General features: G+C 37.9%; 1 protein-coding gene across 2 annotated transcripts; it reads left to right on the top strand.

Annotated features, from left to right (window-relative positions):
• The first annotated feature begins 1,768 nt into the window (after positions 1-1,768).
• Positions 1,769-17,079, top strand: gucy1a1 (guanylate cyclase 1 soluble subunit alpha 1). Of its 2 annotated transcripts, XM_047365526.1 has the most exons (9): positions 1,771-2,472; positions 2,720-2,787; positions 3,722-3,810; positions 3,916-4,001; positions 4,536-4,631; positions 9,086-9,571; positions 11,899-12,042; positions 14,945-15,099; positions 15,385-17,079. In XM_047365526.1, exons 1-9 carry the CDS (start codon positions 2,233-2,235, stop codon positions 15,521-15,523), a joined length of 1,503 nt encoding a protein of 500 aa, XP_047221482.1. In that variant the 5' UTR covers positions 1,771-2,232; the 3' UTR covers positions 15,524-17,079. The 2 variants fall into 2 exon arrangements, with proteins under 2 accessions (XP_047221481.1, XP_047221482.1); XM_047365525.1 differs by having other exon boundaries at positions 1,769-2,472; positions 3,916-4,631.
• Positions 17,080-17,495: the final 416 nt, after the last annotated feature.

Raw genomic sequence — 17,495 nt, 5'->3', positions numbered from 1 at the left:
AAGCTCTCCTCCTTCAACTTGGGTTGGACTTTCTCTTACCTCTGAAATGGTAGTAAGTTTTGTAGCAACCCAAAAATCACACATCAGGATTCTTTCATGTGAAAATTCCTTACTCTTTCAGAATCAAAATTTAAATTTCCAGAGATTTCAGTATTTTATTACAACATTTTCAGAACGTAAATGTGAAAATTTACTGTAAATGTATAGAACATATTTTCACAGAGGTCAGACATGGATGGATGGATGGGTGGATGGATGGATGGATGTATGGATGGATGGATGGATAAACATATTTTTACATGCTCATCCAGACCTTGAAACTATATATGTCTATATTGTAGATAATCATAACAAACATGTATGTATTCGTTTGTGCAGCTGTGCTGTCTCCCTTGGGTCCGGGTGGGAAGCAGCTGCTACCTCTGTTCTTTCAGATGGGTCCCTGAGACTTGAGGATGGACTTTGAGATACACCCCAAGACACTTTCCTGTTTCCCAGCAGGCCTTCAAGAGGAAAATGCAAATAAGAGGTTCATTTGCATCAATTTGCCTGATGGAGAGCACTGCAAGAAACATGGCCATCAAGCAGAGGAATAGGGTTGTGTACTTTACCGATGTGCCCCAGAATTACTGCTTGTTTGAGATTATCATGGAACAGCACCAGAAGAAAAACTACAATCTATAATGGTCAGGACACAATATGCAATGCTTAGAAAGACCTCTTTAAAAATACTGGAGGAAAAGGATCCTCTGGGGAGCCTGATGGGTTAAGATGCCTCACCGTTTCCTTTAAAAAAGAGAGAGTCATGGGCTCAAACTGATTAAAGACAGCAGAACAAGGGGCTAAGACAGGCGGGTAGGAGTCAGGATATGTAATAAGAAGCCTTGTGGTGGCAACCTTTTCAATAAAAAACATTAACAAATTATTACACATTTCAGGAGAGGCTTCCAAACAAGGGTGCTCAGAAGGGTTAAAAACAGAGTCAATTCCATTAATTAAAACAGGAGGGTTATACCTTTCAGAAAGTCCAAATTTCTGTAGAAAGAACGTTTTTTTTTTTTTTATTGGTCTGATGTAGTATTTTTATCCTAAATGTTGTGTTTTCATTAGCTGTAAGCAGAAAATTCTCATAATAAACAGAAATAGTCTTGAAAACATGACTCTGTATGTAATTAATCTATATAATGTGTTTCACATAGTGAATTGAGTTACCAAAATAAACAAACATTTCAATAATATTCTAATGTATTGAATATGGCTGTACATTTTTGTCCTGTCAGCAGACTCTCCCACATGAGCTGTGGATCTCTGCTGCTCCTCCAGGGTTACCATGAGCCTTGTGGCTGCTTCTCTTTGTCAAGACTATCAGTTTAGATCAGCGGGCATGACACGGTAGGTTTGCTGTTGAGGTGTGCTCTATCTATGTTCAGATGATGGACTGAACAGACTTCAATGAGATTTACAACGAATGGGATGTTGTATGTATTATATTTTGGGGTATTCGGTTGAAGGGGACTGAATAAAAATGTATACCTTCTATTTTTAGCTATTTTAAAAACGTTTTTATCCTTTTCTTTTTTTTCACATTTATGCACTATATGGAATAAAATACACTGAATGTTTTTGTACTGTGACAAAATAGAAAAAAACAACAACTTTATATTATATTATATTATTTATATTAACACTGAGTTTGTTCACATTCTGATAATTCAGTCAAACCTGTTAATAACAACAAAAACATTAACAATAATAATAAAATCTTCACCCCAGTGAGTCCAACATACTGATACATTTGTCTTAATGTTCACCAGTTTGATAGCTTCCAGTCCAATTGTTAATATGGGGTAAAGACCAAAAAATCTTGCATGCGACCAGTCGCTTGGAAATAACTTCTCTTGGCTGATAGGTTCCTCAGATAGCCTACACCAGCCCCTTTTGCGCATGGATTGGCCTGCCGCTGTTTTTCATCTAGTTGTTCATTGGCTTTTGGCAACGCTGGTTTTCTACCATCAGCTGCCCATGCAGCTTCCCAATGAATATTGTATGCGCTCTCGGGCTGTGCTTTTGGTGCTGATGATTTGAATGTGCGCTTTGAAGGAGTACGAAGGTATCCTGATGAGCAGACGAGATGATGTGGGTCCACCCAGAGAGCGCAGCAGCTCGGTCCCCATCTGAAATGAGATAATACACCAGAGCAGTCAGAAGATCGTTCGCTTAGCAAAGGTGAAGATGTTTTGCGCCAAACTGAAAGAACTGAAGATATCAGGAGAGTGTCCGTTCTCTGGCAGCGCCAAAAACGATGAGCTCGGAGACTTTGAGGAGCGCTCATTTGACGCTGCGGATTTATCGCCTATTTCTAAGGACGTGCATGGAAAAATAAACCAGGCTGTCCCTCGACAAAAGACAAGCAGAGCCAAAGTTAACCTGCACACACTTGGAGACAGCATCCGAAAATTGGCATGTCCTGAGGTAACTTAATAAATGCATACATGATTTTGCATCTCATGTAATAAAATTGGGAAAAGATGAAAACATCTGTTTTGGGTTTGTCGCATTTCTGCAAAAAAACAAACAACAAAAAAACAAAACAAAAACACAGACCCTCATACCTATTTATAGAAATAATGAAATCCTGTAATCCTGATATGATTATACCAATTGATTTTAAGTCTTGCCATTTGATGACCTTTAACTTGCTGGCCACTTTGTGATACAGTTTCAAAGGCTGCACACTGCTCTCCAAAGAATGATGACACTCGCAGATCACAGCAGGGACTCTGAGAGGTAACTTGTCTTTTTCTCTGGTGTGTTTTTGAAAAACAAAGTAATCTCTATGCTCTGCATTTATTACTGCTTCTGAAAAATATTTTTGTGCCTAAGCCACCTTTAAATGGCATGTGATCCTAAAGATGTAAGATGCTGCAGCTCATTTGGATCCTCTGTTTGCCAATATCTCTCAAATTCCTCCTGTCACTCTCACTACCTGACTGGCACTAATGAGGGTAATAACAATAAGGAGGGATACAGGCTGGGCTGCTATGGATACTTGGAGTAAAAAAGAAATTGCCTTTTTTCACCTAGAAACAATGAAACACACAGAAACAGACGCACACATACACACTGTTTTCTCATTTCAAACAGAATTGGACATTTAGCTAAAATGATTATTCTTTCACATTCAGTTATCTCTGACCTACCTGGAAAACTGTTTCTGTGATGTCTGAGTCCATTTTTAAACTGTGTTACCACAGCTACTTAGATGCCATGGTATATTGAATATTTGTGGGTGTTGGCAGAATTGCTTCAGACATTTCTGAAAAGGTGTTTATTATGTGAGGCATGGACTGGTACAAGATTCTCACAGTATCACGGTATGATAACCTTGAGTAATAATCCAGTGGTAACAAGCTTTCAATATATTCACACTCACAGTCTTTACACATTTCGGAAGAAAACGTATGCTATGATTGTTGGAGCTCATCAAACACCTCCTGTATTCAATATGACCTGTATGCTCCATGCAACCCCTTTCTCTTGCACCTTATTAAACTATAAGCTGTAGGAAAAGTATGATGGAAAATCTTCAAGGTTTCTGAGACTTCTTAAAACCGTTGTATACCTTGCTGTCTGCCACCAGTCAATGCCTACTGAACAGTAAAAACATGCTCCCCTGAGCACAGCTTCAAGTGACTGAATGTGATATCTGTGGGCTTTCCAGTCTAGCAGCTTGCTCTGCTCACTACCAGAACTGCAGTGATGAACTGGAGCATTTACTTGAGATGATGAACAGTTATTCGACCAAAACTGGTAATGAAAATCATGGCAAATTGTACATACAACATGGAATTGGCTTATTGGAGCACAGGGTAGATTGATCATTCCTTCATCTATTTCTCATCATGTGTTTGACAGCAATCCCGATGGAAGCTTTGGAAATTGCTCTCGGCGAGGAGATCTTCAATATGTGCTATGAGGAGGACAAGCACATTCTGAGAGTGGTAGGGGGTGCTCTGCATGACTTCCTCAACAGCTTCAATGTCTTGTTGAAACAGAGCAGCGTGCCGCACAACCCGGACAGAGATGATTGTGTAAACGAACCATCGGTACTGTGCTTAGACAAGGATCCGGACCTGCTTACTGTCTATTTCTTTAACCCCCGCCCCACCACTGAGCTCTTTTTCCCGGGCATCATCAAAGCTGCTGCACGCCTGCTGTATAACGCTACTGTGGATGTGTTGAAGGATCCCCCCGATGCTAAAGACAGCATACTACAGTCTAGCCCTCAGCCTAGTCTCCTGTACACAGTTATAGTTAAGGATGCTAAAACTCTCAGTCCCAGTCCACTCAGGGCCACCTCAGCAGGGACCCTCCCTACCTCCTTGTTCTCCACTATATTCCCTTTCCACTTGATACTTGACCAAGACCTTGTTCTGGTTCAAATAGGACATGGGCTCAGGAAGAGACTCCCTAGGAAGGATGGACTAAGACGGTCTTCGACCTTGCAAGAACACTTTTCCATTGTCTCTCCACAGATCAAATGCAGCTTTCAGGGTATTCTGACCATGCTAAATGCACAGTTTATCATTCGGATCAAACACGGAATCTCAACTGCAGACAACAGAGGGAAGGTATGTAGACACACATAAAATCATAGAAATTCACTAAGAAATTGAGTGGTGAGCGGAATCACCTTGATCTGCCCTGACCAGTTAATGTCCAAGCCAAAACTAAAAACATATGTACAATATTTTCTGATTAGTAAATGCACCATACTAAGCACTAGATGGCAACAACAACATTCCTGTGTTACTGAGAACTCTCAAAGTTAGCTGTTTTCAGTATCAGTGAGATGTTAAAATGAATTCAGAGAAAGCAAAGAGATATGAGAAGCTATTTAAAGGTATATTGTAATTTTAAAAACCATGTTGAGGCAATTCCAGGTGCAACAGAGCAATAGAGAGCCATAGTTTTGGCAGATAACATAAAGGCTGTATGGAGCACAGCAAAATTGCTCTCCTTTGGCAGCCTTTCATCAATTTCAGTTAAGGTTTAGGGTAGGCTATACAATTTCTATGTTTTACACACAGAGACTGCTCTTTAATTAATTCTAGCTTTACTAACTATGCTAATCCTTAACAACAACCTCTACTGGTAGAAAATGCTAGAAAGAAATACTTTGAATGTTGTTTTTATATGCTGTTAAATTCTATTTCTTAAAGAGAAACCACAACTCGCTAAAATCATTATCAGCCAGTCAAAGTTTTACAAGAACTAGGGATTAGAGAATAATAATCTGCTTTAAGAAGGGACATTACTGACTAATGAGTCTGAAAATCTTCTCATGATTATGTTAATATTAAAGAGAGTGAGACAGAGGGTTAAAAAATTGAGCTGTTTACAAGCAGTCTGGCCTATTAGTGTTGTACTTGAGCACATTTGTCCCGAGGTAGAGATCAACATTATACCCCCAGTGGAGATCAGAGGCAAATGTCAAAGCATTTTACCCATCAAATGCAGAGCCATACTGGTACTATTTCAGCAAGAGTGCACAGCAATCGGTCACCCTGACAAGAAAAAAAACATCAATGAGTAAACGTGATGGTGGTATAAAACAGGTGAAATCTGTAGGTGGCTGAGTGAGCGAGCAGACACGGCAGTGTCTTTCATCTGGAGTCAATAATGTGTTACCAACAGCTCTCTTGTGTAAAAATACGACTGTGATCTCAGTGGAAGTGACACAATTAACCTGAATTATGTTGCAATTTTAAAACACTCCTGCTGTTCTGCTTCACCATCCACGCAAGAGACTATCAAAAATAACAAATGCTTAGGTGGAAATATTTGTTTTGCAACTTTGCAAAGAATTTAATATGAACAACAAAAGGTATTTTTCGGAATACAAATTTTGTCTTGTTTCTGTTAAATGGGACTAACTGTTTTACAAATTTGTAAAATAATACCTTTTTTTTAAATAATTTACAAAATTCTTATAAAATAAATATAACAAAAGCATTATTTTAATAAATATATGTATTAAAGTTGATCAGTGTCAACTTTCAAATAGTAATAAGTGAAAACTTGTTTTTCTGGGGCAAAAATACAATGCAATTTCAATTTCTTTGAGCCACTGATCAAAATGCGAAGGACAAGAGAACATACCATTCAAGCAAGCCAGATATGTGTCGGTCTCTACAAGCCAGGAAATAGCGGCAAGAAGACACCTGTTGACGTAAACCTAGTGACATCTACAGTCACAGCAATAATTAAAAAGCTTAAATTCGCTGGAATTGTGACAAACAAGACTGAAAGAGGAGGATGCGAAGCAACTGAATCTCAAAGGACCACTGTTGAAGGGTTGCAGCAAATGTACCAATGTAAGGTTATGCAACTGCAGAAAAGCTTCGATTTATTTAGAGTCTTTTGACGCATCTTTAACAGGGGTGCCAGTAAACGTGGAAAGTGCTGAAAAGCCCATGATGATGAAAGTATCACAAACATAAACACATAGCTTTTAATCATTTGAACCAATGATGAGGTCAGTTTTACAATTCTACCACATACACTCACCGGCCACATTGTTAGGTACACCTGTCCAACTGCTCGTAAACCAAATTTCTAATCGGCCAATCACATGGCAGCAACTCAATGCATTTAGGGATGTAGATATGGTCAAGACGATGTGCTGCAGTTCAAACTGAGCATCAGAATGGGAAGAAAGGTGATTTAAGTGACTTGGTTGTTGGTGCCAGACGGGCTGGTCTGAGTATTTCAGAAAATGCTGATCTACTGGGTTTTTCACACACTACCATCTCTAGGGTTTACAGAGAATGGTCCAAAAAAGACAAAATATCCAGTGAGCGGCAGTTCTGTGGCACAAATGCCTTGTTGATGCCAGAGGTCAGAGGAGAATGGCCAGACTGGTTCGAGCTGATAGAAAGGCAACAGTAACTCAATAATAACCACTCGTTACAACCAAGGCATGCAGAAGAGCATCTCTGAATGCACAACACGTCGAACCTTGAGGCGGATGGGCTACAGCAGCAGAAGACCTTACCGGGTGCCACTCCTGTCAGCTAAGAACAGGAAACTGAGGCTACAATTCACACAGGCTCAACTAAATTGGACAATAGAAAATTGGAAAAACTTTGCCTGGTCTGATGAGTCTCGATTTCTGCTGCGACATTTGGATGGTAGGGTCAGAATTTGGCGTCAACAACATGAAAGCATGGATCCATCCTGCCTTGTATCAACGGTTCAGGCTGGTGGTGGTGGTGTAATGGTGTGGCGGATATTTTCTTGGTACACTTTGGGCCCCTTAGTACCAATTGAGCATCGTGTCAACAGCACAGCCTACCTGAGTATTGTTGTTGACCATGTCCATCCCTTTATGACCACAGTGTACCCATCTTCTGATGGTTACTTCCAGCAGAATAACGCGCCATGTCATAAAGCACAAATCATCTCAGACTGGTTTCTTGAACATGACAATGAGTTCACTGGACTCAAATGGCCTCCACAGTCACCAGATCTCAATCCAATAGAGCACCTTTGGGATGTGGTGGAACGGGAGATTCGGATCATGGATGTGCAGCCCACAAATCTGCAGCATCTGTGTGATGCTATCATGTCAATACGGAGCAAACTCTCTGAGGAATGTTTTCAGTACCTTGTTGAATCTATGCCACGAAGGATTAAGGCAGTTCTATAGGCAAAAGTGGGTCCAACCGGGTACTAGCAAGGTGTACCTAATAAAAAGGCTGGTGAGTGTAGATTGCAGCTTATGAACATTGTTATTGTTTAAACTACTAGTTTGCTGACATAAACCCAACACACAAATAAAAACACTTGCTCAGAAACGATGAAAAAATTCAAACTTAAATTGAAAACAAATCTAAATCCTCACTTGTATGAAAATCAAGGAAAACAGAAAAATCACCCAAGAAATAGGTGCAACCTTCCAAGCTTTCATTGGCTTTAAAGAGAAACCATCACTACATTCTGCATCAGAAAAATGTAACCTTAATGGTTGCGAAGGCTGAAAATGGGTATAATTCAGCCAGCAGACAGACACTATTAATGTCCACTCTTGATGTCTGGACCAAGTATAACACCGATTAATCCACAAACTGCTGAGCCAAAAAAAAAAAAAGCCAGTCTGGTCGTTTGTTAATAAATGAATGACATTTCCCTGGGCTATGCAGTGATGCAGTTGGTAAAAAGTCCATCTGATAAGGTTCTTTGAAATTAAATGTAAATAGAGGGTTTAGCCTTCTAACATGGTTGACTGAAACCTACATGCAGCTGTGGTTTTATTAACACAAAGCTTGACAAGTATGTATACATTTTCTCTTGTGTTTACATCTACACAAGGTCTTAAAATAGACAAAGTGTTTTGCACATTAGTTGGATTTTTTTACACAAAGGTCAAAAAGGAAATTTGCTTTTTGTTTCCTCATACAGATACAATTATGACCAGAATTATTCATACCCCTGGTAGACTTAAGCGTATGCTAATCTTTTATTTTTGCCAAGTTTGTTTTGACTGGAAGTAATTTTAAAGGTTTGATTGAGTCTCAACCTAAACATGTAAGAGAATCTGTGGAGGTAACTAAATATTAGGGTGCTGGAAAAGAGGCCATCCAACCTGATAGACTTGGAGCTCATCAATAAAGATTAATCTTTAAAATACCAGTAAAAACATACAAAACGCTTACCAGCGATTATAAGAAGGGCTTGATGAATGTAATTCCCAAAAGGATTTTTCCATTGATAATTGGGAAGGTTTATAAATAACTCTCAACATGCCATTTTGTTTAATGAAATGTAAATTAGTACTGATTTTGTTCAACATTGATACTCCTTTTACATTGTTTTATTATCTTTTGAGAGCTCTCTGTCTCATTTCCTATATGAGTCTAACAACTTGGTTGAATAAAAATCATTTTTAATCCAAATCTGTCCGGTAAATGAATAATTTGGGCTTTACTGTAGCCTACATGGTGACCCTGACATAAGTCTCTAACAAAACTCTTAACCAATTTCTCTTCGATGAGTCTTTATTATCTTTATCTTTTTCTTTTAGCTCATGGACCTTAAAGGTCAGATGATCTACGTTTCCGAGTCAAATGCCATCTTGTTCTTGGGCTCGCCGTGCGTGGACAAGCTGGAGGAGCTAACAGGCAGCGGCCTGTACCTGTCAGACATCCCAATCCATAATGCACTGCGGGATGTGGTCCTAGTTGGGGAGCAGGCCAAAGCCCAGGACGGTTTGAAGAAGAGGCTGGGAAAAGCCAAGGCGGCCCTGGAGCACGCTCACCAAGCCCTGGAGGAGGAGAAAAAGAAGACGGTGGACCTCCTCTACTGCATCTTCCCTGGCAAAGTAGCACAGCAGCTGTGGCAGGGTGAAACGGTCCAGGCCAAGAAGTTTGAACATGTTACAATGCTGTTCTCTGACATAGTGGGCTTCACGGCTGTTTGTTCGGTCTGTACACCAATGCAAGTGATCACCATGCTTAATGAGCTGTACACCAGGTTTGACCACCAGTGTGGAGAGCTGGATGTGTATAAGGTATGCTTATGTAAGGGGATACACTTTATTCTGTTTAGGTGGCTCTTTGTAGATAACACTCTAATATATGTTTGTGCTTGTTTTGTTAGTTGTGTTAAAGAGCTGTGTGAAGAAGTTACTGGTGCTATGGAACCACAGTACCAGTAAGCCTAACCCTATAGGTGCCCGTATTAGATCATAAATTTATTTAATACAAAGTACTAGAAGTAATATTATATATACGCTCAAATCTTTTGTGCCATGAAAGTATTTGCCCTTCACAGATTTTCAATGTTTTTGCTTTTTTGTCACACCTCAATGTTTCGGATCAAACATTTTAAACAAAGATAACCTGAGTAAATACAAAAGAACAGTTTTCAAATGATGATTTCTTTTATTAACAAAAGAAATATCCAAACCAACCTATCCCTACGTGAAAAATGAATGACTCCTAAACCTTACAACCAGTTGTGCCACACTTTGTGTCAAGAACTGCCATCAAATATCTGTGAATGCCAGTAATGAGTCTTTTACATCTCTCAGCAGGAGTTTTTTTACACTCTTCTTTACAGAATGGTTGTAATTCCACCACATTGTGGCATTTTTAAGTATGAACAGCCTCTTTAAGGTCATGGCAAAGCATTCCATTAAAACTTTTGTTTGGCTGGGCCCCTCAATAACTTTAATTTTGGGGGTTTTTCAGACATTTAGATGTGGACATGCAGGTGTGCTTCGGATTATTGCCCTGCTGCATAGTCCAAGTGAAGTTGAGCTCACATTCCTCTTTAGGATTTTCTGCCAGAGAGCAGAATTCATGGTTCCATCAATTATAGCAAGTTTTCCAGGTCCTGAAGCAGATAAGCCCAGACCCTCAAACTACATCATCAAGTTTGACTATTGGAGATGCTGTGTTAGTGTTATGCCTGCTGTAATGGAGCAAAGTTTGCACTTTTGTCTTGTCAGTTGAGTATTTTCCTATAAATCTTGGGATTTATCAAGATGTGTTTGGTAAATATGAGACAAACCTCAACAGTGTTTTTTTACCTTGGAACTCAATGCCATTGGTGCCCAGTCTCAGTTATTGTTGAATCCTGAACATTGACCTAAGTGAGCCATGTGAGATCTGCAGTGTTTTAGATGTTGTTCTGTATTCTTTTGTGAAGTCCTGGATAATTCCTCATTGTGCTCTTAGAGTAATTTTGGCATACTGGTCACTACTGAGAAACTTCAGAACTATTCCAAGTTTTCTCCATTTGTAAATAATGGTTCTTACTGGAGTCCTACAGTCTTAGAAATGGTTTTGTTAACCTTTCCAGACTGATAAATATCAAGGACTTTTTTCTCTACTGTTTTCTAAGTGTTTTTGGTCAGGGCTTGTTGCTTTTTGAGATCTTTTAGCCTACTTCATGCTGCCACACAGGTTCTGTTTAAGTGATTATGATATAGTAAGTTGTGGCAATTCAATATTCTCCTGGGGCCAGGTTGGTTTGGATAGATTTGATTCAAAAAAAGTTTTTTTATTCACTTAGGTTATTTTTGTCTTCTGTTTGATGATCTGAAACATTTAAGTGTGAGAAAAGAACGAAAACAGAATAGATCTGTAAGGGGGCAAGTACTATTTTCACAGAACTATATGTTAGAAATCTACTTGGAACTCCAGGAAATTATTTAACAAACTTAAGTTTTTTAACAAAATGACACAATTTTGCATTTAAAAGGCAAACTGTTAGGGTAGCTCTACCAACAACAGTAATGTCTTCTGAAGGATGCTAACCTGGAACAACTTTGGATAATGTAATCAAAGTGTCAGAAAAGCAAAACAGAAGATAAGTGCGTTTGTCAAATGTCTTGTAAAAGACCAAATGTCAGAGGTTCCTTGAGGACCCTTTTTCTACTCTGCATAAGCCTAAAAATAGTTTCACCTCATCTGAACCATCTAAGTGCTTAAAAGACAATATTTTTACAAATGAACGGGAGAAAAGACAGAAAAACATTTGACTATTTAGCTTGTCTAAAGATTAAGTACTCTTACCTGTAAAAGTTTTGGTTTTGGCTGTATTTCAACCTTTTTCTTTCTGAGACAAGAAGCTAAGATCTTGATGAACGGCCACTTGACATTAATCATTGTGTTTAAACATCATTGTCTTCATGTGACCATTGCTTTTTTTTAGAATTTGCTTTAAGAGCTTGAGAGAAAAAAAAAGATCAAACTAACTAAGCATCTTTACATGTTGTAAATAATTTCTTGACATCGGCTTGGATGGACCACAAAAACCTGCTGAGAGACTTTGTTCTGTCTCCACTGAACCGTCCAGAAATTATTGTAACAGCATTTTGGCTCTATTTAGGTGGAGACCATTGGTGATGCTTATTGTGTGGCTGGTGGCTTGCATAAGGAGAGTGAGACTCATGCAGTTCAGATTGCACTCATGGCTTTGAAAATGATGGAGCTGTCAGACGAAGTCATGACGCCAACAGGAGAACCGATACAGGTAAGGGTCAAGCGCCAATCATGGTAATTCACCTCATTAAATCTAATTGTGCAGATTGCAGAGAAGTTGGAGAATGTTCATGTGAAGAGTTTTAAACAGCTGGAGATTTCTCAGATTTTAGAAAAACACACGATTCATATCTTGGATTAATTCTTCATTTGTTGACATTTCTGTCTTAAGTAATGGTAAAATGCAAAGCCTTCCACTGGCAAAGCTCTGTTGAGAGCCTTCAAATAAATTATTTTATTGCAGGAACATAATTTCACACAAAAAATGTAGACAAATCCAGCATTTTATTTGATTGCATTTATTCAATGGGGATAAATTCCCACTACAAGAAATCATTGTTTTTGACAGAATCAGTTTTATCACAGGTATTGACAATGTAAATGAAGCATTTTATGCTTTTTTAAAGCTGATCAGAATATCTAAGAACTTTAAGGTAGCTGTCCAGCTGTTCCTGTTTTTCTGGGGTTTATATATAACATGACTGAAAGATTGATTTCCATTAGCCTCTCTTCAAAAAAGAGAAAGACAATAGAACATGTTATTCAGGTAAGGCAGGGTGTCTGATGATCTTCATCAGTCAGGAAAGTGCAATAAGAAAATAGGTACTTGGCAAAATTTTGTCATCCACAAACTTTAACAAATTTTATTGCGATTTAATGTGACTGACCAACACCAAATGGTGCATAATTGTTAAACAGAAGGAAACTTATACGTTTTTATTATAATTTTTTTTTCAAATCTCAAAAGTGTATAGCACAACTATTACAAAGAGCACCGTTCAACTCGTCTAGGTGTTCCACTGCCTTGTAGTCGCTCATTTTCTCATTTATAGGATAAAGTGGTTTTAAAAAACACGATGGCTGGACCAAACATAATTATTGCATACCAAACCAGTTAAATTTAATTGAATTTATTGCAATCATATGTCCAGAACACAATCAGACAGGGCTGCTGCTTACAGCAAGAAAAAACATGAACAAGAAGCATCAAAATCGCTCCTCTGTGTGGTCCTAGAAGATACAACCAACATATATCACATTAAATTTTGCTTGGCCTGAGAGAGACAAGACCTTTTGAAAATCTGAGTAAATAAAGGATGGGTTTTAACATTTCCCTGCTTCCCAGGCTACATATTTATCCTAAATGCCATCAGTGACATTTCTTTGGTGGTTGCTATACCTCTCTCTAAATTCCACTTAAAATACCATAAACAGTTGGGCCAATGAGGGATAAAGACGTTGAAAATAATAACAATAGAAATGAGAATGAGAATGCAAAACTGAGACTTAAGCTTAAAAAAACAAGCATTTTTAGAAATGTTTGACTGGTTCCAGCTTCATTCCTCTGCATGAGGAATGAAGCTGCAACCAGGTCATGGAACATGACCTCAAACATACAGTTTGATCTTCAGTATAGCTCCCCAGAGCCCTGGTCTGAGCTTCATTTTGAGTTAAACTAGGACATGTCCATGTGGTTATTAATTGGAGTTGGACACAGATTTAAGAAGTTGTTTATCTTCAGGGTTGCTCTTTGGTATGCATATCCAAGAAACAACTGACAAAAATATTAAGACTTATTAAGCTTTTTCACATTATTATACCCAAGCATCAATTTGGTTGCCAGTAAAGTATAACAATGCAGGGAGAAATGGGGATTAAACTAGCCTCAAGCTCCTTCATCTACAATGCTTTGCAATTGAATACATAAAACTTGAATTGTTGCACATTTTCTTATGTTTCAGCCACAAACTTTAATATACCTTATTGGGATTTTTTTTATGATAGACCACCACAAAGTAGTGCACAACTGCACTGAAATGATAGGTGCCTTTCTATTTCAATTAAAGTTTCCCACAGACCATATAAACGGCAAAGGAAACATGTGGTTAATGTGCTTTGGTCAGATGAGATCAAAAGTAAACAGTTTGGCCTACATGCAAAATGCAATGTGTGACAGAAAACCAAAAGTGCTCATTGCCCATAACACACCACCCCCACACTGAAACATGGTGGTGGCAGCATCAGTCTAGGCCAGCAGGGAGAAGGAAACTGGTTAGAATTGATGGGAGGAAGAACATTAATCATGCAAGAAAGCCTGTTAAATGCTGCCAGACCAGCTGGAATGATGACCACAGAAAAAATACACAACTTATCATTAAACATAAACCATAGTAACCAAAAGGAGTAGAATGAAGCAATGCTTATTTTACCTACTCTTTTTTTTCAATTTTCTGTTTAAACAGATCCTATAAAGCACATGTTGACTGAAGAAACAGAGATAACAATACTTTAGTTTATAAACAACACATTCTCCATAATAAGATGGATAACATAATAAAATAAGCAAAGTCAATAGCTGAATTCCACAAATTAACCCCTGCACCTTTTTAAAAAAAATTATTTAAAATTTTTGTTTTCAAAATCATGCCATTTCCTCTAAGATCATAGCTATTTTAATTGATCTGGAACCATCTCTGGACGCAGTTTGGAACCATACTGTTTTTAACATTAAACATGATTAAAGCAACATAAAATTCTACTACTCCATTAAACTTAAGTGCATTTATATTAACAAATAAGTTATTAGTCCGAGAATGAGAAGCTGCTCTATTAATAACTCTTTAGCCCTTGGCCTTTTTTGCTGTAGGAAAGTTTGGAATGGAAAAACAATTGTCTAGATTTTTAAAGCTGGTAAAGACGTACTCCAAAAGTACAAAAACACTTCCTGCTGTGATTGCAGTGAAATGTGCAGTTTGTTGTTGTTTTTGGTTGTTCTTTGTCAAAATCAGAAAAAGCCTTAGGAGAAAAAATACTTTTCCAACGGACTATAATAGAAATGCAAATGCACAATTCAAGCAAGCAGTAATTGAGGAATTCTCTTTTTCGTCCTCCAGATGCGAATTGGGCTCCACAGTGGGTCAGTGTTGGCAGGTGTAGTTGGAGTGAAAATGCCCCGTTACTGCCTTTTTGGGAACAATGTTACATTGGCAAACAAGTTTGAGTCATGCGGCCAGCCGAGGAAAATCAACATCAGCCCAACAACCCACAGGTGAACATCTGCTACAAGCGATTATGATCTCAGTGACTCCTAACAGCTCTCTCAAAAGACATGGTCTTACAGAAAGTCTCAAAAGTATTTGTATTTAACTTAGTATATACAGTTGTGTGTGTGTGTAGCATCATTTATTTCCACTAGAGACATGGAAAGAAAAAAATCCCAAATGCTTTCAACAGGATGCATGACTTTTAGAAAGGAGCTGTGTTTTCTCTTGTGTCAAATAATTTGCCACATTGTTTTTAGACTCATGCTGTATTTGTGTGTTCTTCATCCCAGATTGCTGAGAGGTCGCCCAGAGTTTGTCTTTGTCTCTAGGAGCAGACAGGAGCTTCCGGCCAACTTCCCAGGAGACATCCCTGGTGTTTGTTACTTTCTGGAGGCAGCCGTCAAAGCTTCAAAACCAACGACGAAATGAGGCCAAACTTCAGCAAGTCCAAAACTGTTAGATAATGAGAAGCTCAACTGAAGAATACAGATGTACTGTTTATTTGATTGGAGTCATTCATTGTTTGCAAGTGACACTATCACAGCAGATGTTTAATCATTGAAATGTCAGTTTACTGTCAAACATGTCATCTCTGTACTATTATCCATTTGTGCAGTTACAGTGGTGATAAATCCGTTTAATCTTTCTTCCACAATGAGTCATCTCTGCATTTTGAGATCTTTGGAAAAAGTGCTTCGATATCATGCTCACATAAGAGATGTTGAAAGTCAAGGCAAGACTTAAGGACTGTTTTGTCCCTTTTTAAACACAAAGGTAAAACTTAATACATGTAGCCAATAGAAAAGCACAGGATTTTTAAGCATTTTGCACAGTTGGATAGTTACTGTCACGTGTTTCTATCATATGGATGTAGCTACAGACTTTGCTCTGAAAGGTCGAAGATCTAATTTGTTCATGCAGGACATTTTTTAAAAAGTGCTTTACAATCAGATACAGATTAATGGTGTGTTTCCTTTTTGCTCAAAAGTCAAAATTTTATAATTTCCATGCTGGAAAATTTAACAGAACCCTTTCTGAAATTACTATTCTAACTTAGAAAATTGCATTAATTGTACAGGTATATACAGTCGAAGTTGCAGAAATAATTTATAAATTTAACTTTATGACCGTTTTTGATCATATTAAACAAGACACACACACACAGGTGTACAATTCCTTTGTTTATGAGCATGTTTCTTTAGTGTTTGAATGAATTAAATGTATGAAATTGCTAATCATAGTTAGCAACACCACAAATAGTTATACTGCCACTGGTTTTGCAACTTCAAAATTAAACTAAATGTTGAAGTCATTCAAATATCCAAGTTCTGACGTCCATGACAAATCCAACGCACTATTACAACCTTATACAACAAGGTAGTAATTATATAATTATGTGATTTTTGAATTTATTCTACCTCCCAAAGCACACCTCTCTCAATGGCAGCGATTAAACTAAAACTTTACTGGTTTCCTGTTTTGAGGAAAATATTTGACAAGCTTTCTTTTTAAAATATCTACCAAAAAGAACATTTTAGGGTGCAGGATTCACTTTAATGAAATTCTGTTAATGCAGAGTAGATTAAGGTGCCTTATGGGAACTCCACAGACATGTGCCAACTAAATCAAACAGTTTTTTTCTATAACACATAAGATTATAATTCACTTTAAAATAGACTACAGTGATATATGAATGACATTTCTCCCACTAGCAGAATAATACAAGTGTTTATATACATGTGTGTGGTTTGTTGACACAAAGCATTGTCTTTATACTAGTTTCCTAATATGGTATGCTTTTGCATTTGTACTAATCTTACTGTGCACATCTGTACCATAATACATGGGTTGTACTACGCACCTTTACTCTACAGAAGAAATGTGACACGGACGAGTTCAATGAATGTCTTTCTACCACTCACAACAATGTGCTTTACTTATTATTGTTATCTAAGTGCAATAAATATTGTCATGAAAAGATAAAATGGTTGATTTTGTTATACACTGCAGAAAAAATATAGATTTTGTTTTTCACAATCTGTTTTATGAAACAGATTCTTGCAAAAAACATTCATCTCATTGAACTTTTTCAAATGTTGTCACCTTCAGCTTCAACATTTAATGTATAATTTTACAAATCATTCCTGCTCAGTCCGATTGGATTGAGAGCATCTGTGAACATCAGATTTCAGGACTTGCAGCTATTAGTCCACAGCTAGTGGTTGTCTTGACAACACATTCTCCTAAATGAAATGTGGGTCTCTGGAGATCATAAAGAGTTATCATGGGCCTCTTGGCTACTTCTCATAATAACACTCTCTTCCAGCCATTTCTGCCATACTCTTTCCATTGTAGATGATGGCTTGAACAGTGCTCTTTGAGACTTTGAAAGCTCAAGATA

The sequence above is a fragment of the Girardinichthys multiradiatus genome, chromosome 5, assembly GCF_021462225.1.
Source record: "Girardinichthys multiradiatus isolate DD_20200921_A chromosome 5, DD_fGirMul_XY1, whole genome shotgun sequence".
NCBI classification, from domain to species: domain Eukaryota; kingdom Metazoa; phylum Chordata; class Actinopteri; order Cyprinodontiformes; family Goodeidae; genus Girardinichthys; species Girardinichthys multiradiatus.
Note: the sequence above shows the minus strand (reverse complement) of the source record. Positions and strands in the feature narration are given on the sequence as shown.